Genomic DNA, 27,973 nt, shown 5'->3' with positions numbered 1-27,973 from the left:
CCAGTATAAACAATGATGTTTAACCCAATCTGAGCCCAATCAGAACCTTGCATGGACATCTGGTCTTTCATTCTTCAAATTTTTTTTTTTCCCTCTCTCTGATTCTCTGCTGTGGGCTGCATAACTTCACTTTTAAACTGGTTTAGAAGTGACAATGTATACAGACTTGAATCGTGACAAGGTGAGCAGGACCTGATGTCAAAGCCAACTAGGTTTGCTTTTCATTCAGTTATCACCATTAGACGTGTTAATACAAAGTATTGATTTAATGATACAGAGGTAAGAGGCATCACATTCTGATGGTGCCTGGACTGCAGGACAGGATGTTGCTTCACTCCTCTATCCACAGCAGCAGAATGAGAAGAATTCACTTTCTCCCCTCCCTTTTTCTCCTGCTATCTGAGACGTGTTCAGTCTGCTCAGCTCATTGTTGTCTCTCAGTCTCTCTCCTGAGGCTGTGTGTGTGTGTGTGTGTGTGTGTGTGTGTGTGTGTGTGTGTGTGTGTGTGTGTGTGTGTGTGTGTGTGTGTGTGTGTTTGTTTCTGGCGCTCAGTCTGCTCATGGTTTTATTGGAGAGAGGAGGAACTTCCTGACGTCACACACACACACACACAGACACACACACACACACACACACACACACACACACACACACACACACACACACACACACACACACACACACACACACACACACACACACACACAGGCCGTCCTCTTCCTCTCTTCCTCTGTGTGAAGTAATAACTGTAACGTTCAGCGTGAGGAAGTCTGTCAAACACACATGCTGAGTTGTTCCTTCTACTCCAGTTGTGACGGTGTGAGAAGAAAAGAGGCGTGGCAATGTTTACGGAGAGAAAACTGCAGCTGGAAAAATGAGTCTCCTAAAACTCAGATTACTGGGATTATCATCAGCTCCTCTTCCCCAACACTGACGGACAAAGAGAAGACCCTAGGAGGAGGATGTGAGTATGGAAGAGTTTAGTGAGTTTAGCAGCAGTCTGAGCTCTCGCTGAGGAAGGAATGTTGTGTTTTTCAGGGCGTGTTGAGGTCTGTCAGACTGACCTCACTCAGAGCTCCAGTTTCTGTCATATATATGCAAAAAACTACAGAGGAAACTAAGGAGTCGGAGGAGGGACAGAAAAACAGAAAATATGAATGGGAATTAACTAAAGATAACAAAAGATAATGTGGGGAAAAAAATAAAATAATACAAGAGAATAAAACAGTGTGAACAAAATTAAAGTGTACTTTCTAAAATGTGTAAAGTAAGCAATGCAAAAATAAACCCCATTGACATATTTTGTCATTTGATTTATAAAATCAACTACACATCAATCTACCTTTTAAAAAAAATCATATTGTTCCTTTTTTTTCAATTTCAGTCATTGAATTTCTCTCTTCACATACATATTCATGTCTTTTAATTTATCATTTAAAGTTCAAAGCTTTAACTGGCCATGAAACAGACTAAAATAACCAGTCACGCTTCCTTATGAGCCACACAATACAAAAAGAACTTAACAAATTGAAAAAACAGTTTCATTATCATTTTTAAGATTTTGTACACCCTGGGAGGAGCCACCACTGATACCGCCACACTCTTCTGCGTCACTGAGAGTGGCGACACAAGCTCTGAGTGCACAATGTTTAGAAAACAGCGAAGCTCATTTACCATAACATTACAGGCTACAACAACAGGCTAACCGCAGCTAAATTTAGCATCCTGAAGCTAACACAGAGACAGGGGACACCGAGGGAAAGCTCTTACATCTGCTCCACAGCACACAGCATTTAAAATACTCACATTTCCAGGGTCCCAGATTTGTTGGTGGATGGTTGGTAATGCCCCTGGATTCAGGACCAGTCTATTCGCTATCCTCTGTTGTACTGTCCAAAGTTGGAAAAGCAGTTGGCTGTGAAGTGACTAGCACACACATGCACAGTTTTACTGAGTGTAGCTGGAACATTTCCTTGATAACTGAACTCTAGCCACTTAGTCTTGTCTTCCTCCGAGATGGGAAGCTTGTGCAAGATGGAACTGTGTGGCTGTTTACAGCCAAAAACAAAGCAGTGAGGAGTGGGCAGAGAGGGGGTTAGAGGGTATCTGCTTGGGTGGACCAATCAGGTCAGACTTGCTCCTGATTGTTCAAAAAAAAGGGAATCGCTGACGTCGGCAAATACCCAAAATCCAAACAGCTCATTTTAGATCAGGATTTTACATTTACAAGCACTACTAAGTACAGGTTTTGTCATTAAATATCACATTTTGTGGGCTGGGAGGAAAGCCAAAGACCCACAAATTTCACTAAAAGACTTTATAAAGTGATTTTTGCATAATATGGAACCTTCAACTTACTGCTAAGAAACTAGAGTCAGATTTGTACTTTTGTCTTAACTGACTGCGTGTTGTAGAAACAGTTTGAACATCCCCACCTATGTAGAAGCTCAGGTATTAAACCTGATGTGCGCATTCGCAAAAAGTAACAAATGCACAAAGCTCCTTATACAATGTAACTCTCTAAACTCCAACCTAAGACTCTTGGATTCAGTAGCAATTTTTTCTCATGATTAAAAAGGTAGATGAACAGAAATTGCCAATCACATATCACACTGCCAATTAGTGTTTAGGTGGAGTATTGCAGAGCAATGCACATAAAATGCATGCGCATGCTGTGCTCACTGTAGCACCTTCACAACTTTAATTTTCAATAGGTCCTGGTATTTCTGTGGTGCCCCTTTGCCTACATGTGAAGACAACAGGAATCAAACATGTTTTTGAAGGGTTGGTACTCCATTTGTTTTGTTCCAAGAGAAGCTTAACGTGCAATAACATGCATGGTAAAGCTACTAAACTAGTTTTTGCTCAGCGGTTAAATATAATATTGAATATTTCTGCCTGAGCAGGTTTTCTACAGACACCTGTAATAAGTATCAAAGTTGGTAATGAATCAGACATTACCAGAAAAGTGTCCAGAGTTCCACGATTAAAGATGATAAAAAGTTAACTTAATTTTAAAGATGGAAAGGGATTAGATTGTTTTTTTTTTATGCTGAGAAGTGAAGATCGAAACACCAGTTTAAAGCAACAAAGGCTGAACTGGCGTTATGAGCTTCAAGGCCACATATTAAATGTACATAATGTATCAAAATAAAGTTTCAACTTGAAAAAAACTCTCAAAAACCTCACTTCACTCAGACGTTTGTCTTTATTTTGAGAAGTGCATCATCAGAAGCAGCTCCAGATTGGTGAAGTAGTGATGTTAGCCAACTCAGGGGACAGGTGAGAAGTGACACCTGTCAAAGACGTCCAGTGAAAGGCCGGTCAAACCAAATGCCATCAGATTTTCATCTGGTTCTTCCTCTTCGTCCCACAGGGTGAGCTTCAGGCGGGCCTATTTTTTCTTGTATAACCTGCTCCAGTTCTGTGGACACACCTGGATCCTCTCCAACACCATCGCCAGGTTCCTCATGTTTGGGAAAGGTGAGTGGACACAAACAAGATAGTGACCTTTTCACTTCGGGTTGATTAATATATTTTTGACTCTGAAGATGCCTTAGTGGACACGTTTTACTCCGTGGGCCTCGTCATGAGTCTGTGCCAGCTCCTCTCCATTCTCGAGCTCTTCCACATCGCAGATGGCATTGAGAAAGCCCGGCTCTTTCCTCGCTTCATCCAAGTGTGTATCAAAAGTCGGCTTCTGGATCAAATTTAAACTACACCCACACATACATCAACACGTCTTCATGTGTTTGAATCAGCCTGAGGATTGTTTGTGCCCTTTGGAATTCAGGTGGTGGAGAAGAACCTCCTGCTGCTCATGGTCATCATGTGGGAAGAGATCCAGAGTAAACCTGTCGTCTGTCTTCAGCTCTTCTTGTGGAACATCATGGACCTGCTCAGGTAACAACATCTCTTACACCATGGTCCTTTTCCCACCTTGTTTGCATGTCATGAACAAAAAACGATATCAAGGTTTTGCACAAAGAAGCTCCTCTTTTTTTTCTTGTTGGTGCCCTTTTGACCTCATCAGCTCTGGGCTATTTTCTAATACCCCCAAAGCCCACACAGCAAACAAAAGCCAAGCGCCAGGGTTTTTTGAACTTATCAGTTTTAAGCAATTTTCTCTTTTTATGGTTGTTCAGGAAAAGTTTGAGTGGTTCAGAATAAACCAGATTGTCTTATGGCATGGTCAGCATGTGAGCGTCACCACCTTTACTGTAAAATTAACCCGCCCTGTTAGGCAGGTGGGCCCACAGGAGAGCAGCCCACCTTCACATGTGTCAGAGCCGGCTTGTTTGTGATCATTGCTCTCTAGACAGCCTCCTTCCTTTCCTCCTTCTCTCCTGCTGTTTGGAGGATACATCAAAACGAGCGATGACCTAAAGACGGACCTGGAACTCTGCAGTTTTTGTGATTGCTGTGTAAGTTGTGATGTTTTATGGTTTTTTGGTGAAATATTTCACCTACACTGTGAGAAAGTGAGACAGATGCTCCTACTAAAGCAACTGCAGCTGTTGGCTGAGGAAGCTCGACCTCCAGTGGATGTCATCATCATTTAAGCAAATTACATTATCATGAGATGCTAGCTTTGTACTGTGAGTGCACATTTCGCGTCAATCCCTTTGGGTGACTCCTCTCACACTGTGCCTGTGGCTGGACAAACCCCACACAATAAATTAGGAAGTGTATCAACTGCTTACATGTTCAGTATAGCCAAAAGGATAAACAACCTAAAGAGGAAATAGAGTATGGAGTAAATATTATGGACTCACTTTATTCAGTCTCCACAGAGACTCGGTGGGATGAGTTTAAGTTAGATGATCACATGTGGGTCAGAATCAGGATCTAGAAATTTGAATGTTGGGCTTAAAGCAGAAATTTCTGAAGACCCGAGGCAGCTGGTGAAAACTATTCTAGGCGGAGCTGTGCCATAGTTTTCACTGGCTTGTTGGCTGAATTTAGGTCTGGTTGATCAGAATCAGAATTCAGAATCAGAATCGCCTATATTCACCAAGTATCTTCAAGAATACAGGAAGGAATTGGACTCTGGTTTACACTGCACTCTGTCAGTACAATGATTGTCAACAGAAAACACAAACACACTAATTATTACAAACGTAGAAAAAAAAATAGATCTTAAGTAGGGAAAATAATAATAATAACAATATCAAATCATGAAATTTGTCAAGAGTAGAATATATATATATTTTTATACAAGTTAAGTTAAAAGTAGTGCACTGGTCCAGTTTCTGTAATTTTTGCTTTAAGTTCTCTTGAATACATTTTGGAGAAGATTGTACTAAGTTGTTTACTACAGTGTCAGTGACTATTGTCGCCAGTGCCAGCAGACAAACTATTAAGACCAAATGGAATTTTTAGCATTATAGTAGATAATCCTCAAAGGACAAATCTAGAATCATCCTTCTGGGATCATTTTGATTGGCCAAACTCACTTTAATAAGTTAGGCCCATACCTTGCCCCCAGGATCAGCCCCTTTTAGGCTATTCATTTCTGCTTTATGGGCACTTTTTCTAGCACCCTTAAGGCAGAGACAAGTAGCCAAACATTGTTTTCCACATTTTCAAAGAACATTAATCCACATTTACCTTTAAATATCTCCTCATTAGAAATGTTGACTCATCTGACTTCTGATTCATCTGCAAACCAAGAGATATAATACTGTATCCTCACGCTGCAGACTGCTGTGATCCACTCACCAAGCATTCACATCAGCCAGGTCCCTGATTACGCATCACTCATGTCTTAATATCGCTGAAACAGATAGGGAGCTGTCAGGGAAGGAGAAAGAAGAAAAAGAAACCACACTTTCTTTGTGTCTATTATACATAAATGAATAAATTAGTAAAAATAAATGTAGTTCCTGCTTGGGAGGTAGTTTTCCTAAAGGTTCAGGAACTGTAGGAGGCAGGGCCTACAAGATGAAGATTTCTGATTGGTGGAGCAGCCATGATGACACCTTGCTGTGGTTGACTCGGTTTAATAACTCCTAAACAATGGTCTTCTTTCAGCCTGATAGTGTGATCATGTCTCTTGTCAGCTCCTGGTGTTACAGTTCAAAGAGTGACCCCATAAACCACAGAAGAAGTCCTCAGGATTACATCTTGGTTTAGTCTTATACACGTGTCAAAATGTCTTCATCAGATAAGCATTCAATAGTGACCTAAGGACATTTGAGAAGGATGCGTCTCGCTGAAAGTCATCCAGTCTTCCTGTCCTACTGGCCCTTGAAATGCAGTCAGACAGTGGCTCACAGGAACCTTTTAGTTCCTGGGAATGTTTCACTAGAAACTAAAAGCTCTCAGACCTTCTGCTTTTAATGGACTGCTTTACCTCTGGAGGTTACAGCCTCTTGGAGACAGTTTAAATTTCTGTCTTTTTCTAACCACTTTTATCAGCTGTAGATTAAAACAAGTCATCATATGTGAAACATTCTGTGTAAGATGTCAGCTCAAAGATGTATTCAAAAGAGTCAAAGTTCAGGTTTGAAGGAAAGTAAAGCAAACGCTCTGATGCTGATCCAACATTTCAGACTTACAGATTATTACTTTATCACACCACTGCTTCCAGATCTCCTGAACTCTAAATGAGTAATTCACTAAATGAAAATCATGTTGTAATGAAATAGACCTAAAGCTAGATATTGAGTCCATAAACTTATTGGTAAAACTTTTTCTTTTTCATTTTTCTATGGCAAACAGGCCTCTCTGCTCCTAGACTAATATTGATCCAGTCTTCTTCTGCAGCCAGAAGTCACCCCCTGCTGGACATTAGCAGGACTGTACCCTTTGCTTATTATGTGTTGAGTGAATCTTGCTTCATAATCTTTGGTGTATTTCTAACCACAGATATCCCCATGAGCTGATGTGTCTGATGCAGAAACCCTCCATCACCATGCTGTGGACTCGATACACGCTCTGGATCCCTGTCTACATCCTGTCAGCAGCCACAGAGGGTGAGTGAAGGCTCTAATATCTTCATTTCTTATTTCATTTTGTGAACTTACAGGACCAGGCTGCCTCAGCGTGCCTCTGGAGCTGACCTGGTGTGAGCTCCTCAACATGAGCTGCTTCTTGTGTTGGTTTCTGTTGCATAAAGGAAGCAGTGAGAGCAGACAGGAAATGGGTTGGCAAAGCAGAAGAGCTGATAAAACATCAGGAAGTGTGTGAGGAAAGTTTATTCTGCCTTTGCTAATTATGAGGGTTTGAACAGAGCAAATGTTCATACATGAAGTTACAGCTTATCAGCAGCTTTTTCCTGTATGCTGACTCCATGGTGGTAGGCACAGATGGTTTCAACATTCTTTTAGAAATTACCTGACAAGATCCTCCTCTCTGGGGAAATCCCTGCTCCTGGATTCTGACGGGCTCTTTGCACATCCTGGAAAAAAAAAGACTTAATAACTTGAAAAACATAACAGATTGTGGCCACAGGAGTCAAATGGATTGTCCTTGATTCCTGTTTTTAGTAAGAAAGACACTTCAATTTCATAGCTTCTTAAAAATTCATATTTTTTAACCAGACCTAGATCCCTCTCTTTTTCCAAAGCTTTGCTGAAACTCTTTTTCTGCCTGCAAATCTCTGCCCCAGAAAAAGCTTCACTACCACAGCACATCAGTTACACACAGGTAAAGCAGCCAGGTAACTTCTAAAAGCATGCAGAAAGGGTGTTTTTAAATCGCCAGATCTAGCGTGACCTTACAGAGAAATAATCTCTAATGGAGTACGATAGGAGTTTTGAAGATCTGCATGCTAAATCTGTTCCTCTTCGTCCTCAGGTGTCACCGTATACCAGGCTCTGCCGTATGTTGATACAAAAGCACCCGAGTCTTCCTCTTTAAACTCAACAGTGTCGTCACGGCCTCACCCGCCCTGCGCCCTGAAGTTTTACCTGCCTGTTCTTGCTCTGGGTAAGATGAGAGTAGAATATAAACACAAGGGTTGTAAAATCTGTCAGTGCTGCCTCTGGAAGGACAAGAAAATTTTACATTTAGAAGGTGAAGAACAGCTTTGAAAGCATCCAGAAAATGTTGGAGTATTTCTTCTTGTCCCAGTCCAAAGACAAAGATGAGTTCTTCTTGAAAGCTGAGACAACCCACATTTTCTCCTGAGTCAAAGCTCCCACCAACATCTTCATATAGGACATCATATGATAAATGTTGCAAAGCAGCCTCAGTTTGATTCAGTTTGATCTACTCAGGGTAAAAGACTGTTTTTTTTTTTTGTACTGATACACCCCTTACATTTCTTTCACATACACGTTATATTGGTGCACCTTGCTAGTACCATGTTGGACCCCCTTTTACCATCAGAGCTGCCTCAATTCTTCATGGCACAGACGAGGCATCACCATCTTCAGCGCTCATAAAAGGTGTCGGTTTTAGTCTGTGCTGCAGAGCAAAAACTGGTTTTGAAACTTGATGCATGTTTTTGCATGTTGAGCTTTTCTAGCAACAAAACAAATAAGGTGCCAACCCTTAAAAAACATTTTAGATTCATCTTGTCTTCACATTTAGGCAAGAAGTGCCCAAGAAAAGAATACAACTTTAGAAAAGAGGAGAGACAAAATAGAACAGAATAAATAAAAGAGGTATTTTGAACTGGTTGGGAATCCAAGAGGAAATATTTAAAGGGTTAAAATCAGACATTTGGAGAAAAAGTTCAACAAATATTTTATTTAAAAAAAAAACAAATGTATTAAGAATAAATGCAAGAGCAAATAAGGATATAAACTGTGGTTTAAAGAAAAGAAATACCAGCAGTATCTGAAAAATGTGCACAAAGCTGGATTATATTTTTAGCATGGTTGCCAATGCCGTGGTAAACACTTCATGCTTGATCATCTGTGTTGTTTGCACTGAAGAGCATTATTATTCAAGTGGTTTAGCAAAGGTTTGTGTTGATGTGTGGTCAAAGCTCAAAGCCCTGCCCATGTTTAGGCACAAAGAGGAACTGGTTTGGTTTTAAATTACAAAAAAAAAGTTAAATCAGTTTTATCCCTCACATTATTCAGGTGATCTGATTTCACTTTTAGTTCTTGATTCTCATAAGACTCTGACCTTGGTCTCATGCATGAAACTTGTCAATCACTCTGCTTTATCTCCTGTTTTTCCTGTGATACTCACTGTGACCAGCAGAGGTCCTCATCTCACTAAAGTCATCTGTAATACAATAAGGCATTATTCTTGAAATGTGAACTCTAGTTTTATATTGAAACATCTACACAGACGCTCTGACACAGTGCACCAAGTCTATAAAAAATACCTTGTTTTTTTATTTCTGTCTATTTTTGTAAATAGACAAAAAAATTATCCCAAAATCAAAGTTTAACAAACTAATATTAGTACCATCTTTATCGGTCAGACAGTAAAATCTGGTGCCTTTGTTTCTTGCAGGTACCGATTTCTGAAATAAAGGATGCTTATCTCTCCAGTAAAAGGCAAAATACTTTAACAGAAACTTACTTTTCTGGCAGCTGTTTGGATAAATCTAAAGCTTCTGACAGATAACAGTTTAATTTTTTTTTTAACACTGGTTTTTTGTTCACAGGAGCTTCTGTAACAGTCTGGCAGCTGCTGAAGGAGAGACGGCACCACCTGCACAAATGGAACAAGAAGATGAAGAAGAAATGATGCCTGAAGACTTTGGATCGTTTGAGTCTATGGAAAACTTTCTCTGAGCTCCACAGGTGGTTGTAAATATTTCAGAGACGATTTCAAACTAAATAAAAAGCTTGAAGTTGTTATATTGGATGAACGTTTAATGTGTTGTCTTGTTTTTGTCACTGCTGTGTGATTAAAGCAAAGTCTATGATCCTGCACTGAGTCTCTGTGTCATGTCTTAGTTTAGAGCGTGTTGTGGCTCCTCCAGGCTACCATCCATACGCTCTGGTCCACACAGTTTTCTTCTTGAACTCAGGGGAGGACTTCAGGGCCAACAGAGCAGCTGGAATAACGACAGGAAGAATAGTTTTGATGAGACGACGAGACTTTATCCCATGTGAACATGTGATTTCACTTGGTGAGCTGTGTTGTGCTCTTACCTCTGGCGGTGTTGATGGTTGAGGCAGACAGACTCTGCTCAGGACCTTCAGTGATGCTGAGGAGCCAGTCGATAAACTGAAACACACACTCCTTCCTGTTAGCACCACGTTCTGCTCCAACATTCAGGTTTAAACACATCCGTCACACTGACCTTATGGGTCTGGCTGCTCCAGGGCTCTTTGTCCAGCAGAGCAGGCAGGCTGTGGGACACTCCCAGCATGCACTGGGGCAAGGCGCTCTCAGTGAATGACTCCCCACCATATAGACTGTGCCGCAGAGTCAGGGGCTTGGTTCCTTGTTGCCATGTAAACCACCTGTCCCTGATGCCGAGCAGGAGCGGCATGTAGTGATCAGCCCAGGAAACCACGGCTGCAGCAAAGACCTGGAACAGAAAGTCTGTGGCCTGCAGAGAGGAGGAGATGTCAGGAGGTCAAAAAAAATACTTCAACATGCACACAACGCAAAAAAAAGGACACAGCATGTTCAAACTGCTCAAAAAGTTTATTTATCATGACTCAAAATGTTTCTTCTCGCAATAACAGTCTGAAAGTTTAATAAGAGACTTTTTAACTGAAGTTTTATATAAGAGCCCAATTTATTGTTAGTGAAAATCCTCCATAAGTAAAAAAAAGAAAAAACTGCTGATGAACTTCTAGCAAAACAAAGACCACAAGCCTGAAAATAACACCCAATCTATCCACACAGTGTCTGATGTGACCGGTGAGGAGAAAGACAGGCAGTTGTATTTCTTAACTCAAACTACTTTTAGAGAAAAACCCACAACCCAGCTAATTTTAAACAAATTTAGGGCCCTCTAAGTTTGGGTTTTATCAACAACAAAAAAAGTAAAGACAAAAACTATTTTTGCCATCATGCTGAAACTTTATTGAAACAGATAAACTGAAAGATTATTATTTTATCTTTTAAATCTAAGACCTTTTCTCTTTTTAATTCTAGATTTGAATGTACTGCTTGTAGAATGTAAAAGCTTGTTATCTGTGTCATATTTGTTGTGATACTGAATGCCATAAGTATTCTCTATCAGTTTCCTCTCTAAATGAGATGAGACCAGTACAAATGCAGATTAAAATACCAGAAAAAGTAAAACCTAATGAAACGTGCTACTGTTGTTCAGTTGTTTACCTTTAAACATTAAAAACAGAAAGCTAAAGGTAAAACTGATATTTATCCACACTGTGTAAGATAAATGATAAGATTCTCACAAATATCTTCAGTTGAGGTGCAATTAGGACTCTCTGGAAAGGTAGTGATTTTTAGTTGACAACTAGAAACAACTGCCATGAAGACTCTTATCAAGGCGTGCATTTGTTTTGAAGCAAATAAATGGAGAGCTGACCTTCTTAACACTACTTGTCTGTGTTCAAGACAAATTTTTCCCAAGACGCAAAGGTACTGAGATAGTGCTATTCATTGAAATATGAAAACAAGCAAACTTTGTAAACTCTGTTTGTACCGTAGTAGAGTGGCCGGCTACATTAACTGCTTCTCACAGCTCTCTGAGACGTAATGTTAGTGAATCCTGGTTATGTCGAACCAGTGCTCATTTATCAACTCCAACCTCACCCTTCATTTTATTGATAGACTCTCAGGTTTGAACAGACTACTGCAGAATAACTGCTGACTGTGGGTTGGAATCAACATTAGCCCAAACAGTTTAGCCTGTGTTTAGCTTTCTTCTGCTCTTCTGTCCTTTTTTTGTTTTGACAGTCCAGCTCCAGTGTTATCCATTACACCATTAGATATGAGCGCTGTAAATCATTCCTGCCCAACTCCACCAGGAAGATGAGCTATATAGCATTGAGAAATAACCTTAAATCTAATTTTAAGTAGTGGATTACAATCAGGCATATCTAGATGCTAGTCGTTACCAGTTTCACTTTTAAAGTCCTTACTGTTCCTTTAAGTCAAAAATAGATAAAATTGTTGTGACTTTTTCGAGCGTCATAATTAAAATAATAATAATAAATTTAATATTCACAATTTCGACTTATTTTATCACAATGACTTCACATTTTTTATTTTTTATGGCTAAAACTTTTTTTTTTTTATTGATCTAGTAAAAATAACAGTAAACAGTCTAGTGATAGTGTTGTTTTCTGTTCAGGACAGGGGTGCGTGTTTCTTTAAATCTAAGAACGAAAACGAAACTAATTTCCAGCTGCACGCTTGATCGATGTTAGCAAATTATAATCCGAATATTATAAACCTCAAACAAGACAAACTATGTCCAAGATTTATACAGTCGTTGTACATGGTCCCTGTGGGGAGACGCTTCAATTAGACCTGTGTAACACCGAGGAGCAGTTCAGGAGTGTCACGGTGCGGCAGCTGAGAGAAGAGATATGGAGACGACTGCCAAGATATTCAGGTAGATTAAACTTTACTATAACACTCTGACCTCGAAGTTTGTCTTTTCAATCCGAAAACAAGCAACGCGTCAAGTTTGTACATGTCATATTTTTCCTTCTCTTTTGTGCAGCCACGAAACGCTCCCTATTTCCCTGTCTCTCTGTGCTGTGTGTATTTTCAGGATTAGACAACATACGGCTAGTCTTTGTGGACCAAGAGTTACGTGAGGACGAAAGGACTCTGTCTGAATATGGCATCCAACACATGTCGGTGATTATGATGGTGCTGAGAGTAATCTGGTGAAGCATACTGGAGATCAGATTGAACATAACTCCTTACAAACCACATTTGTAAGGAGAACAAACATGTCCACACTGACTTCACTGATCAGTTTGTTAACCTCTTCGCTGAAGCTTTGAGTCACTGTTTGAGGAAACTAAACCTGTGCTGCTGCCTCAGAGCCTGATTGGTTGACTAACGAGAAAAAAATGAACCAATCAGAGGAAACCACCTGCTCTAAACTATCTCTTTCTCAATTATCTCTTGGATGTTACCAGCTTATCTTCATGTCTCTGGTTTAAGTCCTCAGCCTCCTGTAGCCAGTATTCCTGATGGTCTCTACAAGAATTGCCTGTTTGTATTTACCCACTGTACTCTTTTGATTTAGGGCAACAGATTTCAGTTCTTCTGATCATTCTTTTGTTGTATTTCTTTGTTCACTTAGGTTCTTTTCAGCTGTCTTGCTTTTTGCAATCACCGTTGGTTCTGCTTCTTTTGTAATAAACACACAACAACTACTACATCTGGTCTTCATGGCCCCTTTCTCTGTCCCTGATGAGCTGGGTCATAACAAGAACATCAGCATATGCAGAGCAGGAACTTAAGAGAGATTACTGATTTCAGTTAGAGCTGGTAGAGATGTTGTGATTTTTATATGTACTCATCATGTAGTATGTTTAGTGCTTAGACCAGACCCAATGTAGGAAGGAGTCTGGTCTGCTTTCAGCTGACGGTTTCAGAGGATTTCTTTAAGGTCACAATTGTTCAATCTTATTTTTCACACTGTATATACCCTTTATACTCCGTATAAAGTTGAGAGAGTCAGAGGACTGAACCAAGCACTCGTTTGCTGTCTCCTTTTTCTCCCCGTTTGATCAAAGATTTGGCCAAGGCCCAACCAGGAATTTCTAGTATAGCAAAGAAATACAGAACTAAATTTTCCTTTTTTAAATATACAGGCTATTAACATTTTGTACTGAGAGAGAGAGCACTGTACTTGTTAAAGAAAAAATCAAACTGATTGTTAAAAATACAACTTGCCTAATCATTGTGCACCCAGTTTCCAAGGCCTCTTATAGAGCTGCTGATTCTTTAACACGATGGACAAACACTATTTTCAAAGACTGAGACACATCAGGAGCTACCTATGAGATAAACATCAACACTTGCTGTCAGGGATAGGCATAAAAATGATTTTTGAAGACTTTATCTTTTGTGGGTCTTGTGTCTCTTTAAATGTGAGAAGTTTTTAAAAGCCTGTCTGAAACTTGTTGGCACTATCAGCTTATTTTAGTGAACACACCCAGCAGGCCGGGGCTCAGAAATGAGTCACTTCTGAGAAGCCCTGAACTCTCATGGACGTGGTAACATGTAGATTCGTTCACTCATCCAAAAACACTCTCTCAGCTGCAACATGGCTCAGAAACAAACCAGCTGTTTGGCCTTAGTGCATCCCTTTGTGTACTCAGTGCGTGTCTTTTGTTGCTGCATTTGTTTTATATTGTTTTATATTTTAATAGAAGTGTCAGAGGGACAGAATCATACCATTTTGGTGTCTCCACATGTGACTGTGGTTGCGCCATAGGCAACATTTCGGATGTGTCCCATGAGCTCCAGAAGCCACTCCATCCGTTTCAGGACTCCTGAAACCAACAACAAACCAGCTCAGCGCCAATCATCCCTTTTGTTTTAGTTCCACTCTGGTTCCATCTAGTGGTTGCATTAGGGATGTCCGAGCATAATACAGGCAACATTCATAAGCTCAAAAAGTCGACAAAAGGATCCATCCATCCTCCTCCCCGAGCACCCACCTGCACCTTAAACTAAACACAGAAGCCCTTCTTGATCCAGATTTCTACTCATCTCTGTCTCTGACCTGTGTTGGCGTTGGCGGCGAGGCGACACTGGTAGAACGTCTGCAGGAGAAGCCAGCCGACTCTGCAGCTCGGCCAGCCGCGGAGCACGCCAGCGATGACGTCATTGAGGCTGAGGAGGGGGACTCTGCCCTGGGAGGTCAGATAGGCCAGGACGAAGCAGTTCTTCTCCATCTGAGTCTGGAACAGGAGAACAACTGGATTAAATAAAAAAAGGATAAAAAATATTTTTCACCTGTTATTCACAAAATCTCTTAAAACTTACAGTATAAAAGCACATCTCAGATCAGTGATTTCCAACCTTTTCCAACACAGGGCCCACCTTCAAATCTCAAACATTTTCACAGCCCACCTCCAACCCCATAAATACAGAGGGCATACATACATTACATACAGATCTTTCATTTGTTGAGCTACCATCTAAACTCTCAGAAAAGAATCTGATCTGGAGAATGGAGAATTAGCCTTTTGTTTCCCAACTTGGAGTTGAGACTATTTCTTTACATCTGTTACATCAGCTCGTTGATTGAGTTTAAGAGAAAACACTTAAAGAGTAATGACTGAAATGTAATGACTTTTCATACATTCTTTTGAGCTGAAATAGACTCAAAGTAAAAAAGGGAAAAAGACAAAGTTATCAAAATATGACTTAAACTCAAGTGTCTTTGTCTTAAGGTTCAAACAGACTGAATAGCTGTGATAGATCTTAGATCTTGTGACATCTCCTATTTGTTTCTGATACAGAGCTTCTGAAACTTTGAACTCAGTCCAGCTTCTTTCAAGTTGGGATGGGGTAAAAAGGTGGGCTTTCAGCTTCTTCATGGACAGGGTGTGCACCTGTCAGTCAAGTTAGCCATGCCCTTATATGGGCAAAACTCAAAAGTTTAATAACTTCTGAAATAACCAGTTGTGAAACAATTCCCCCTGTGCAGTGCATGTAGATTAAGAAGTGAGCTATTCAGACTAAAATCATGTTTGAACCAGACTGTAAACATGTTTCTGGCTTTTTTAATTGGTGTGAATGTGGTGTCTGCGCTCTCTGCAGCAAGCCTCAAGTGGACACTTCAGGCACTGCAGTTTTAACATTTCCACATAGGCTTCTTAAGACCAGATGTTTCCATTTGTTTTAACAGGCGTAGCCCTGTTGGAAACACTGACTTTAACTTTCTGTTGACCTAATAAGAGGCAAGGAGGTGGAGTTTAGGCTGGTCTTTAGCCTCTTGTTATCACCAACACCGTAGTTTTTGATATCTCAAAAACTAAAGACAGTGCTGCTATGGAAATCAACTATTCAGCCCAGAACCAAATTTAGTCTGGAGATAGATAGCTGTAGAGGTCAGCTGTTTTTAATGGACTTAAGCCACTGTAGCAGCCAAAATTATCTCTCAAGAACAGCATTGCCTTGTTAAAACCTATGCAGCACTTTATTTGTGGATAGAAGACAATCTACAACTAGATACAATTTTGAAACTGATTAGTTTGAAGCTTTTTTTGTTTAAGTTATAGGGGAGTATAGGGGAAGGTAAGTGGATAGAGTAGGAAAGGGGGCAAAAGTGTGGAGTGACATTAGAAAACAGGCCACAGGCTGCATTCAAACCCTGGCCACCTGCTCAAGGGCGAACCTCATGAGGCATAACCTCCACCACTTGGCTATTTGTGCCCCTTGTTTTGTAGCTTTGAGATGGTAAGGCTTTCTCAATCCAGCACTGAATATCTACTTTAGGAAATGCTCGTGCATGACAAAATGTTTCATCTCTTTGTTCTTTACCTCTGTGACTCTGGTGATTCTGTCGATCTCTGTGTCAGACAACTCACACAGACATTTAGTGATTCCCACGTACAGATCCACCTCATCGTCCTGCAAAAAAGAGAACCAGCAGAAAACTCTGAAAATGTTTAAACCTGAGACACTGCATGCAATCTCAAACATTTACTGATTCCAGCTTATTATATAAGTCACTTCTTTAGTTTTATTTTCATTTATGACGGGAAATAAAGACTTCTTTAGATTGAAGACTATTTCTTGGAGTCTTCACACTCCTCTCAGTCTTTAGTCGTACCTGGATGTGGTTCGGCAGGAGGCTGAAGATCTTCTCGGTGGTGGAGGTCAGGATGCTCCAGCAGCTGTTGGGAGGGTTTGGGAGGGCCAAGGCCTGAGTGAGGCCCTGCAGCACTGAGCGACACAGGGACACACGCTGGGGTCGAAGGTCATCCTGGAACTGCTGAAGACCCAGACTCTCCAGGTAGACCTGCAGCTTGTCCTCAGGGACGTGTTTCATCCACAGACCCAGAGACTCGTACAGGTGAGCTCGAGTCTGGAGCTGAAGGAGGAAGAAGAAAAGTTGTTTTCTGACTGTATAACAGGACCTGTGGAGCTTACATATTCACTTTTACTTGGGCTTCATAAAAGTCAGTGAAAGTCTGTGGAGATGAGTAAAAACTCACGCTGAGACTGTGTACCAGAGGTGGGGACAGCCAGGAGCCCAGAAACAGAGACGCACTCTGAGACGACTGAGCCTGACTCGCTGCCAGAACCAAACACTGATGCTGAACATCCTCCCCTGAAATAAAACACACCAAGTTCAACTCTGTGACTTTATTACACCTGAGCTATCAAAAACTTTATCTTTATCTAACCAAAGCTGAGCCTCATCAGAGGGGAGAGGATGGCACTCCAGTTGATGGGAGGGTACTGGAAACTGGATCCGACTGACGCCAGAGGAGTCAGAGCAGCTTTGACCAGAGCTGGGTGAGAAAAATCTGGACCTGGATTCACACAGAGGGAGGAAATGAGACACTTCTGACATATTAATCTGCATAATCTCATGACATGTTCTTGTTAATGAGTTGGTGGATTAGAGGGATTGTTTCAGAGACTGTTGAGTCTACAAACCTTTCTTTCCAGCCTCTGAGAGGAAGTCAACAATGGGCCTGATGGCACTTTTCTCTGAGAGGTAACTGAAATCCTGAGGGACTGAAAGAGGACAGGAAACACTGTTTTATTTCACAGAAATTAAAAACAGATGAGGATTTTGCAAACTCAGGGAACATGAAGGTAGAGACAACATCAACACTGATATGTTACATTTTCAAAGTCTGTAAGTCTGCAGACTTTCCTCTGCACCGTGTGACAGATTTCTGTGATGTTGGCACCAACCTGCTGTGTGAGTGTGGCTGGTCGACATGTGAGCCAAATGCAAATGAGCCACCAAACAGGCGCTGTTGGACTGCAGACCGATGGCTCCTGAGAACGTGATGATCTGCAGAGGAGAGCACCACACAGAAAACATGATGAACAAACAACAGACCACTAAAACAGATCTTAATGAGGTTTTAAGTGGAGCTACAATATGCAAAAGCAAAAAGGGGGAGTGTGACAAAAAGCCCTTTGAAAAAGTAATAGGTGTTTATCAGCTGATCAGAAGTTTAAGATCATTGCTCAAAAAATTACAAAAAACTCCAAACCAGAACAAAAGTTTTTTCTCAGTAGGACTCAGTAATGAGTAGCTCTGTTTTTGTCAATCAATTTAAAATTTGGTTTGGGCATGCGTGATGTGAGTGTTTCCAGGAAGCTTTTAGGAACATTGCTCCAAGTGGTGAAGATGGCTTCATGAAGGGCATCAACTGTCTGGAACTGATGGTCATTTTTATAAACTTCCCTTGCCATCCATCCCCAAATGTCTCTATTGGATTTAAAACAGGGGAACATGAGGGATGGTCCCAAAGAGTGATGATATTCTCACTGAAGTCCTTCATCAAGCCAGCATTGTGACCTGCAGCGTTGTCCTGTTGAAAAACCCAGCTGTTCCCACACAGACCAGGGCCCTCAGTCATGAACCATGCCCGCTGCAACATCTGCACGTAACCAGCCGCCGTTTGACCACCCTGCTCCACCTGAAGCTCCAGTGTTCACTGCATGAAAAAGCCCCAGATCATGATGGACCCCCCTCCACTGTGCCGGGTAGAAAACATGGTGGGATCTCCTTGTCATGCCAGTAGCGTTAAAGCCATCTGGACCTTCAAGGTTCATTTTTTCTCATCAGAGAATAAAACTTTTTTCCAACTGTCAATGTCTCATGTTTGATGCTCCCTGGAAAAGCCCAAACAGGCAGTTTTGTAGCGTTGAAGGAGACGTGGTCTTTGAATTTGTTTTTTTTTGTTTTTGAAACCCTTTCCCCACAGATGCTGTCTGATGGTTTTTGTGCTGCAGTCGGCACCAGTAAGGGCCTTAATTTGGGTCGAGGACCACCATGTGTCTTGATGGACGGCCAATCGGATCCTCCGGCTCAGCCAGGTGTAAGTTTTTGGGTCTACCACTTGACTTTTTTGTTTCATGATGCTCAGGACCTCTCAAAAAAATGTATAATGACTGTTTGGCACGCAATGGCACGCTGCGAGAGGTCTTGCTTATGCAGCTCGACGATCCAACCTCGTTCAAGAAGAGACAGCTTCTTTAGCCATCAGGAGGGCATGACCGTGTGAATGCCTGGCAGAAAATGAACATTTTGAGCAGATTTTGGTTTTAATAGCCTGTTGTCTTAAACTTTTGATCAGCTGATAAACAACCTATTTCTGTTTTCTTTTAAATTACAAGTTCTGAATGTATTTGTCTCACTACCCCTTCTTGCTTTTGCATATTGTAGCTCATATTCTAGCAATTTGTCAACTGGTCTTAAGATTTTGATCAGGTCTGTATAAGCTTCTGCCCTGTCCTCTCTGAATGAAGGCAAAAAAAGCTGTTAATACAGCTTAAAAAACTAATGTTTGACATTCCACCAGTGTAAGAAACAGACAGAACTCTGTGACCGTTTGTACCTGCGTGATGGCTCGAATCACCTCGTTGAGTCTGCTCTGCTGCTGAGAGGAAAGCTCCAACTCCCTCGACAGCTGTGACACAAAACAGAAACAATAAAACAAACCAAAAAAAGTGACAGTTTGAGTAGATAACAACTAAACTGATTTCAATGAATGTAGAAAATAATGCACAGATCATCCACAATTTTATTTCTGGATGTTAAGTGTCCAAACAGACTTTTAATAGCTAACCAATTAGAAAAAAAGTCCAAACTCTAGGCAACAGCTCTCCAGAAAAAAAACAACAAAATACTAGAAAGATCCATCTATGTTTATTAATTGTCTTATTTAACTTTTAATTACTGAGGAGAAAACCACCTTTGGCTTCATTCATCACAGCATCATTTTAGGTCAGCGCAAAACTACTGAATATCATAAAAATCACAACTTGAATGAATGGAAACTTTTTGAGGCTGATTAGGACTTAAAACCAGGAGACAACTTCTGTTAATACTTTAAAGTGTGGCTTCATTTAGCAAAAAAACAAACAAGAAAAGAAACATGAGGTTGTGAAAACCGAAACTCGGCAGATAAGCAAACCCCTCACCTGAATGAGGTAACTCTCTGACCCCACTAAAGCCACCAGACCGTTGACAGCAGCCAGACGCTGCATGGTGGGACAGCCCTGAAACACAGACACGACCCTTTCACTGGCAGGAAGCTGAACTCTGAGTTACAACTGCTTCAAACTCATTACTTAAAGATAAAATATGTAACTGGGGTACTTCAGCTAGTAAGATCTTTGTCCATGCAGCCAGCAGGCGAGGGTGGATGTCATCAGCTTTACCGTGACCAGACACAGAGAGGCCATGGACGACTAAACCCAGAGCTAGAGAGAAACCTGGAGTCTGAGCAGAAGCAAGTGGACAGACAGAGGTTAGACAGCAGAGGATTTCTCAAACTGAACCACAGAAAGACCTAAAGTTTTCTTTTTGCAATCATTTTCTCATCATCATTAACAGAAAGCTGTTACTCGCTGACCTGCTGGCTCTCCTCGGTCAGACTGCGCAGGGTGTTCATGACCTCCTCGGCCTTCACTGCATCTATCAGACCTCCAGTGAAGGCTGAGACCCCAACACAGGCCACAGAGTACGCCAAGACCTGTACAGGAAGAGAAATTATCCTCTAAAGGTTCATCTCCCTCTTGTATTAATGATGACTTTCTCTGGGGGTGCAGATGATCAGCGGCTGCTTTAGGTTTAGGTCTTTTCAAGCTCTATCATCAAGTTGCTCATTTTAGTTTTGGAAGAAGATAAGAAAAAAAATTATCCATCAAAATAAGAAGTACAGGATCTATACCTCCTGCAGCATGCGTCCCTGTCCGCTGCTGTCCTGCAGGCTGGTCAGGAGTTTGTCCAGTGTTTTTGTGACGTGGACATGTTGATCTTTTTGTCCACTGCTGCAGAGAGCTGAGAGCACCAGAGCCAGACCCAATACACAGCCCGTACTGAGGGACAGTACAGAAGAAGAGGAGATTATTCTTCACCTTGGTTCACAAAATACCAGTTCAATGATAAATGTGTTACATTAGTACACATAAATCCCACATATTACACGTAAGGACGCACTTGTACTCAAGGTTTGGGTTGAAGGAGCAGCTTTCCAAAGCCTCCAGAGAGCTGAGGAGGAGATCAGCATCCTTCTGAATGGAGACATCACTGAATAACAGAGGGAAGAAGAAAAAGGTTGAGAAAACAGCACACAGCTTTCAGGATGAGTCATTAAACAGGTACACGCTCTACCTGAGCCGCTGGTGGTGCAGACTGGACAGCACCATGCCGAGCGCCAGGCCAGAGTGGAACTGGACGGCCTGGGAGTCATCAGCGTTGGGTGAGTCAGGCAGACCGGCCCTCAGCGCTGACAGAACCTGGGCCACACCATCTCTCTGCCACACCACCAGGACCGGGACCAGCAGGGACAGCGACAGGCTGGCACAGGAGCGAGCGATGGCGCTGGCTGTGTTTTCACCTGAGTACGAGCGCTGAGGGGGACGGAGGGAGTTACTGAGAGCGCCAGAAAATGGTAGGAGAATATATCTCCGTGGTGTTTACAGATGGTGATGACATTTCACCAGCAGGGAAACAGTGACACCTGCAGGAATTCAGGGCTTATTACATGTATTTATTTCAAAAGGCCTGTGAGAGAAGATGAACCCAAGTTTCTCTAAATCTGAGTCCAATTATAACATATCTAAAGATCCAAATCATTAAAAATTTGTGTTGGACTTGTGTTTTGGGTCACAGGCTGAAAAGCTGTAGAGTTGGGGCCTGTGTCCAGTAACTGCAGTTTTGTTTTGTTTTGTTTACTGGCATTTCCAGCCTTCTTTTTCTTTTTTTGCTTTTTTTTGCTTTAGTTTCAAAAAGAGAAAAAAGGTAGATCCTTTACACCTGGGGAATTACATCTCTGAAGACTGGGTTTTGCTGCTTTCCCCTCCAAACAGGCCTGTGCCACTGTTGCCGGTAAGGCCGATAAGTCCCGCCCCTCTTAGACCCTGATTGGTTGATGATGGGGTTTGTTTGCATTATTAGAAGACCTCATTATTTTAAACGGTAGTTTAAGATCCTTCACAATATTTTTGTAACACAATAGCAGGTGACAACAGGTGAGTTTACACAGCTAGCCTTGAGTGTTATTTATTTTTCTTTTGTGGACTTATTTTGTTTAAATTATGTAAGGAACATTTTCCAGGTTGATAAGCTGCGGAAAAAAAAATTCAGCTGTGAACACCCCTAAACACTTTTTAAGAAACTTTTGCCCCATTTTCATGCAAATATAACTGATCACAACATTTATTGATAACATTATTACTTTCTTTATTTGATGAACATCCATCAAAAAGTAAAAAACTGACCCTCTTTGGCTGAAACTAAAGAAAAGACAGATGAAAAGACACACTGATCACTTGCTGAAATGTACCTAACATCTATTACCCAGTTATAGCTGGCTTAATTATCTGTCAAGGCAAACACTGAGAAACACTTGAAGGAGCTTACATGTGGGAACCATGGGAACACCTGTCCTGTGGCCCTGTAGCTGCTGCTGCTGATGCTGAGCAGCGTGTTCAGGACGATGGACAACCAGCTGGACGTAGGCACAAACTCTGGACCAGCCTACAGGGACAAAACTCCAAATTACATTTCTGAACTCGTGATTCAACATTACATATAACTTCTTTGACCAACACCGTCCTCTAAAAGTTGATTATCTCACCCCGAGGCCGCCGTCACCATCAGCAGGCATGTTACTCTCATATTTAGCAAGGACAGCAGCCAGGCCGCTCAGAGCCAGGATGGAGTTTCCCTGAACCACCGGACTGTCTCTGTTCCACACAAACAACACACTGCTGTTAGTACCGACACAATGATCTCAACCTTTTCAGCTGTGTCTGAATGTTTTGTTTGTGTGGAGATCAGACGCAGGAGACTCACTTTGTAGCAGCTTTGATGACGTCTGTGAGCTGATCTCTGGCCCTGCAGGACGAGAGGAAACGTGGTGGACAGAGAATAAAACAAAGAAGAAAGAATGAAAAAAAAAGGGAAAAAATGATTTGATGTCCTTGCTGTATGAAAGGAAGAATCTTCTTTTGATAAAACTTGATCTGGGAGCAACACAAAGCTTTGAAAGGATAAACAGTAAACATGCAACTTTCTGTTTTGTGATACTTTCATAGATGATGCAGCATTTACATCATGATGGGACCAGAACATTCTGCAATGATCTGCAATGTCTTAAAAACATTCGGTTACTTGGAGTCACAAACTTATTTATCATCTTGTTTAACCCGTGTCAAAGTCAGTGTAAGGAGTTTTCCTATTGATTCTGGTGGGATAATGACTGCATCGTCCATGATGTAACAACACATCTAATGTTAATGAAGTATATGGAGTCAGACTTTCTCATGAAATCATGTTAGCTTGTTGGTACGTCTTTTAGCAAGATGCACGGTAATAATAAGATGATTCATTGACTCATTTTCACATTAAGTTGTTCACTGTAACGTAACAACAGCTTAACTGTGTAAACCATGAGATCAAACACGCTCGTCACACTTGAGCCCCAGTGTCCAAATTAATGTCTGAATAACGTAAATGTGCACAAGGTTAAACTTTTAAGTCTTTATAGAGTTGAAAAGCGTTCACATGCTGAAATAAAGATTAAATCCTATTCAAAGACATTTGACTCTTTAAACTAACAAAGCTCTGGTTGTAGAGTTCCTCCACATAAAACAAAACTCAGACAGGACCTTGTACAGATTAACCCATGACCTCTTTTTCTTTTTTTTTTCTTTCTTTTGGGTGCATGTGTGTAGGGATGGGTACCTTTCACATTTAAAATGATATGGTACTGATGCCTGGTACCTGGTAATCGGTATCGGTACTTAATGGTACTAATTTTCAGTACTTTTTTTGTTTTTATGTGGTAAAAAATACAAATTTGTTAAATAATAACGTATAATAAATTTAAATTTAACATGTTAAACTTTCAATATATAACCTTGCAATGCTGTACTTATGTCCAACGCGGAAAATTGCCTACTCTTCCATTACCTCAGTCACAAGGATGCATTTAGATACCTAACACATGATACCTTTTGATTGTATGTAAATTGGTACCCAGTACTTTAGACAGAATTTTGTTGGTACCTATAAAAGTACCTAATTCGCTGCCCATACCTAGATATGTGAATGTATCTATGTACACAAGTGTGTTTTAAAAAATAAAAAAAATAATAATTAAATAAAAAGTAAAAAGATATATATAATAACTCCTCTGGTTTGATAACCCACTGCTCACTGAAAAGATAAGTTATGAATATCAACTTTTAGGGACAGAATGAAGCTGTTTCAGTAAATTTCTGTCATTAGTTCTCACCACAGCCAGGCACAGTGCTGCTTATACTGCAGCTCCTGTGGGTCCTCTTTGCCTTGTTTCTGCTGCATCTCCAAATCTGCTCGTCGACCCTGAAGACAACACAAAGAGTTCAGATGATCAAAGCTCACTCCATCATGCAGGACAGCTATGAGACTGTCAAGGATCTGATATTATTTGTAGCCTCAGATTTTCATGAATATCTGTAATTCCTGCTGTTTTGTAATCACTACCTCTGCTCTTCAGAAAATACTTTTTAAATAGTCTGTTGTGATTTTTGTTAACACTTTTTCTTATGGTGCTGCATCACTTTGCTTTAAATACCCTAACTTTCAGGAACCAAAAAACTGAATTTCATCATTTCTGAACCATTGGTCATCAATCTATGAGTTTCCAGAGGAACAGACCTGTAGAACTGCGTGGAAAGTTCGGCTCATGAAGCCTCTCCATGCCTGAGGCAGGAGGAGCGCTCGGTGCCACTCAGACGGCTGAATGTTCACCTACACAACAGAGACAATAAGAATTTTTAGTTTCTGATTTTATCTGAGTTAGGATGAAAACAGGTGAGGAAGATGAGGATGAGACGTGCCTCGTGAATCAGCGCTGATAACGTCTGCTGGTAGCTGCGACTGCGGCTGACGAGAAACCGTTGGATTGGACGACCTTCGCGATCCGTCTGCACAGGGAGCTCGTAACAGATCAGCAGACCAGCTACAAAACACACAAACAGGACTTATTCTGAGGCTTTGGGGAGGGAAACACAGGGTCTGAAGCTGCACAGGAAACCGGACAATTCAACATTTGGGTTCAGTGAGCTGCAGTTCTTCAAATGTCCACTAGAGGCTCTTAAAAAATGAGTCACCGCTGTCGAGCTTAGCCCAAAAAAATGGATAAAAGTAAAAACGTCTCTCATGATTCAGATCAAAGTAACTGCAGAGAGGTAGAACACAATAAAGATCTGTATAACAATGTCCCAACAACAGAATCTGACTTTCTTTAATCACCTGCGAGTCCAGGCTTCAGCCCCGGCTGCTTGTTCTTCTCATAGGTTTTCAACATGAACGCCGGGATTCCCGCCACTGTCTTCCCCTGATCTGAGCGCAGGTTTCCCCCCCTCAGAGCAGAGAAGTAGACCCCCCGAGGCATCTTAGTCATCTCCTGCTTCACCAGAGATGTCAGGAAGCGCTCAAATGCTGAGAAGATGAAGAGGATAAAGGTGAAGAGTTGGCTCAGCTGGAAGCATCAGATCAGTGTTGCAACGAGAGATGTGAGTGTTAAACTTACCTGAGAGAACAGACACAGGAGTTAGAGCCATCAGCTTTACATACGATGAACCTGGAACAGAGAGATCCTTCTCTTCTTCTTCATCTTTGTCCTGTTCTTCCTCTTCATCTTCAGGTGCTTTATCAACCGGTCTGGCCTTTAGATCAGACAGAAACGATGGGGCGATATCAGACAGAGGTAAAGGACTGAGGAAATGTAAAACTGTGGGAGGGGCAGGACTCTCACCGCCTCAGGGAGGAGGTTTATCGTGTGGACCTCTTCAGGAAACTCAGCCAAAGCTCTGAAACCACAGCCGGCCACCTCTGGATCCTGGTACAGCAAACCAACAGAAAATATTTTCTTAATTAAAAGAGCAGTCACAAAAAATAACGACCATCAATGTCCTACCTCACCTTCTTACACAGCCTGTTACAGTCAAACCGGCCATTCCCTGTGTCCACATTCAAACATCAAACATCCCAAAGTGTATTTCCACCTTAGCTGTTTACTTTTGAAGCAATATTTTCTATACACATGCTGCCAATTATTTAAGGCCTTACATATACATACAGATTAGAGCTTAGGTGCTTAAGTTTACATTTTTCCTGTCAAGAGAAGACCACTTTTGCTGGCTTGGTTGTATTTTTTCTTTAAAGATTAACATTTGATTAATCCTCTGATGTACGCACTTCTAGATGAAACCACCTGCTACTTTCTCTATTTTCACTTTTCACTAACAGGGCTTAAAGCATATTTGTGTAGCTCTTCTTTTTCAGAAACAAACGTGACCTCAATAACAACTTTTGACTATTAGAGGTATTTGAGTCTGGCAGGCTGTGCTGAATGTTCAGGACAGCCCCAGCAGATTTAGAAAGTTATTTTACATGTAGCTCCAGTAACTTCCTGACCCTCTCCCTGACATTGAGCATGATCATCCTTTAGATTGTCTCTAGGATTTTATTCTTTGGTCACTATCTGTCGCTCACGACCTAATCATTGATTGTATAAAATGGGCATAGTCTAGAAATTTTGTTTCTGAGACAGAGTTTTGAAAACCGTCATAGATGGGGGACGTTGCCTGTTTTTCCCTTTCAGTTTCCTTCTGCTATGTCATAACAAAGTTAGATTTGTGAAAGTCAAAGCTTTACACTCCTGGTTTGGGGTTAGAAACAATGTATGCTGTGCAAAGGCGAACACACAGATTTGTCAAAGTAAAAGGCAAAATACAGAAAATTAATCTGACAGTCAGCTCGAACCAAAGGGAGGTCCAGGTCAAATCTAACAATAAAACTCATCAAACTGTTGTAAACTTTTCTTTTTTCTTCCTCGTACATGTATTACGTTTGAAAGTTATGAAAAATATTAATATTAGAACAATGAGCCAGTTGGACATAACTGTTTCTGAACACGTTCGTTTTTGCTGTAAAAGTCTCCTTAGTTGCTTGGTGTGTATGTGATGTCTGGTGCTTCAGCAGGAGTGGACACTACAGGAACTGCAGTTTTAAGCACTTCTGCGTATGCTTTATATTTTAAACCAGAAGTGGGTGCTTGGACCTGGTCTCAGATGAAAATAGATGAACAGACTTGTGCATTCTGTGTGGATTGCAGCGAGACATCACAGGCTTTTTACTTTGGTTGATAGGAGAGCTGAGGATGGCGTGAGTTCAGAGATACCTGGTTTGTTAAGGGGCCTGATCCAGCTCACTGGCACACTTAGTAAAATAAAGATGCGTCACAGCTTTCCCATGCTATTTCTGTTTTTTGTCCAGTAGAACAAGTTCTGCTTTTTAAATTTCATAAAAGAAATGTTAAAACTATAATCCATAAGCTGTCGTCCCTGAGCCTGTACAGTGTATTTGATCATCCAATTAGCAGCCGCCTGGTTTCTCTCTGCCTCTGTTTGTAAATCTACATGTGATTTTACAGCAACAGCAATGTTTTATCCATCATCATAAAAAGAAATTCTTTCAATTATTTATCTGTATCTGTAATTCAAATGCAAGGCTACTCTGGACCAAGAGGGGCTGTGTGCTTCAACACACACACACACACACACACACACACACACACACACACACACACACACACACACACACACACACACACACACACACACACACACACACACACACACACACACACACACACACACACACACACACACACACACACACACACACAAAGAGGACACAGACCTTGCTCAAAGCGTAGTTCCACAGAAAGCTCACCACCTCCTCTTTCAGTTTCTGGGTAAAAATAAAATAAAAAGAATTTTTAAGCCACAGTAAATGTTTAAAAATTACAAGTAAAAATCAGCTACAGGGAAAAATGATCAATATCACGCTGATTAAAGATTAAAACCAAGGATCTTCATGGATGAGCTGGTTTACCTTTGAGCC

At 41.2% G+C, this 27,973-nt stretch overlaps 2 protein-coding genes across 2 annotated transcripts in view; one reads left to right on the top strand and one right to left on the bottom strand.

The window, feature by feature from the left end:
* Window positions 1-713: 713 nt before the first annotated feature.
* On the top strand, window positions 714-9,687 carry hacd4 (3-hydroxyacyl-CoA dehydratase 4). The gene is made up of 7 exons (XM_074699325.1): window positions 714-964; window positions 3,377-3,483; window positions 3,552-3,679; window positions 3,794-3,903; window positions 6,871-6,977; window positions 7,801-7,932; window positions 9,572-9,687. Coding segments are annotated over exons 1-7 (669 nt in total). The 5' UTR covers window positions 714-962; the 3' UTR covers window positions 9,655-9,687.
* Window positions 9,688-9,821: 134 nt separating this feature from the next.
* Window positions 9,822-27,973, bottom strand: part of focad (focadhesin) — a 40,081-nt gene continuing 21,929 nt past the window's right edge. Inside the window, exons 17-44 of the mRNA XM_074699324.1 lie at window positions 27,770-27,820; window positions 25,821-25,904; window positions 25,596-25,731; window positions 25,316-25,504; window positions 24,901-25,022; window positions 24,719-24,811; window positions 24,315-24,403; window positions 22,871-22,912; window positions 22,653-22,761; window positions 22,436-22,552; window positions 21,185-21,423; window positions 21,011-21,100; window positions 20,742-20,889; window positions 20,424-20,543; window positions 20,168-20,290; window positions 19,990-20,067; window positions 19,404-19,475; window positions 17,746-17,848; window positions 17,482-17,562; window positions 17,226-17,354; window positions 17,034-17,149; window positions 16,649-16,909; window positions 16,357-16,446; window positions 14,591-14,768; window positions 14,260-14,357; window positions 10,217-10,468; window positions 10,065-10,140; window positions 9,822-9,967 (exon numbers count right to left, since the gene is read on the bottom strand). Coding sequence (XP_074555425.1) covers window positions 9,894-9,967; window positions 10,065-10,140; window positions 10,217-10,468; window positions 14,260-14,357; window positions 14,591-14,768; window positions 16,357-16,446; window positions 16,649-16,909; window positions 17,034-17,149; window positions 17,226-17,354; window positions 17,482-17,562; window positions 17,746-17,848; window positions 19,404-19,475; window positions 19,990-20,067; window positions 20,168-20,290; window positions 20,424-20,543; window positions 20,742-20,889; window positions 21,011-21,100; window positions 21,185-21,423; window positions 22,436-22,552; window positions 22,653-22,761; window positions 22,871-22,912; window positions 24,315-24,403; window positions 24,719-24,811; window positions 24,901-25,022; window positions 25,316-25,504; window positions 25,596-25,731; window positions 25,821-25,904; window positions 27,770-27,820 — 3,360 coding nt within the window. The 3' untranslated portion in view covers window positions 9,822-9,893. The remainder of the gene's footprint in view (window positions 9,968-10,064; window positions 10,141-10,216; window positions 10,469-14,259; window positions 14,358-14,590; window positions 14,769-16,356; window positions 16,447-16,648; window positions 16,910-17,033; window positions 17,150-17,225; window positions 17,355-17,481; window positions 17,563-17,745; window positions 17,849-19,403; window positions 19,476-19,989; window positions 20,068-20,167; window positions 20,291-20,423; window positions 20,544-20,741; window positions 20,890-21,010; window positions 21,101-21,184; window positions 21,424-22,435; window positions 22,553-22,652; window positions 22,762-22,870; window positions 22,913-24,314; window positions 24,404-24,718; window positions 24,812-24,900; window positions 25,023-25,315; window positions 25,505-25,595; window positions 25,732-25,820; window positions 25,905-27,769; window positions 27,821-27,973) is intronic.

This window comes from Halichoeres trimaculatus, unplaced genomic scaffold, assembly GCF_033239565.1.
Source record: "Halichoeres trimaculatus isolate MK-OKI-2021-1 unplaced genomic scaffold, fHalTri1.1 fHalTri1_scaffold_22, whole genome shotgun sequence".
NCBI lineage: Eukaryota > Metazoa > Chordata > Actinopteri > Labriformes > Labridae > Halichoeres > Halichoeres trimaculatus.
This window is presented reverse-complemented; position numbering and strand designations above follow the sequence as displayed.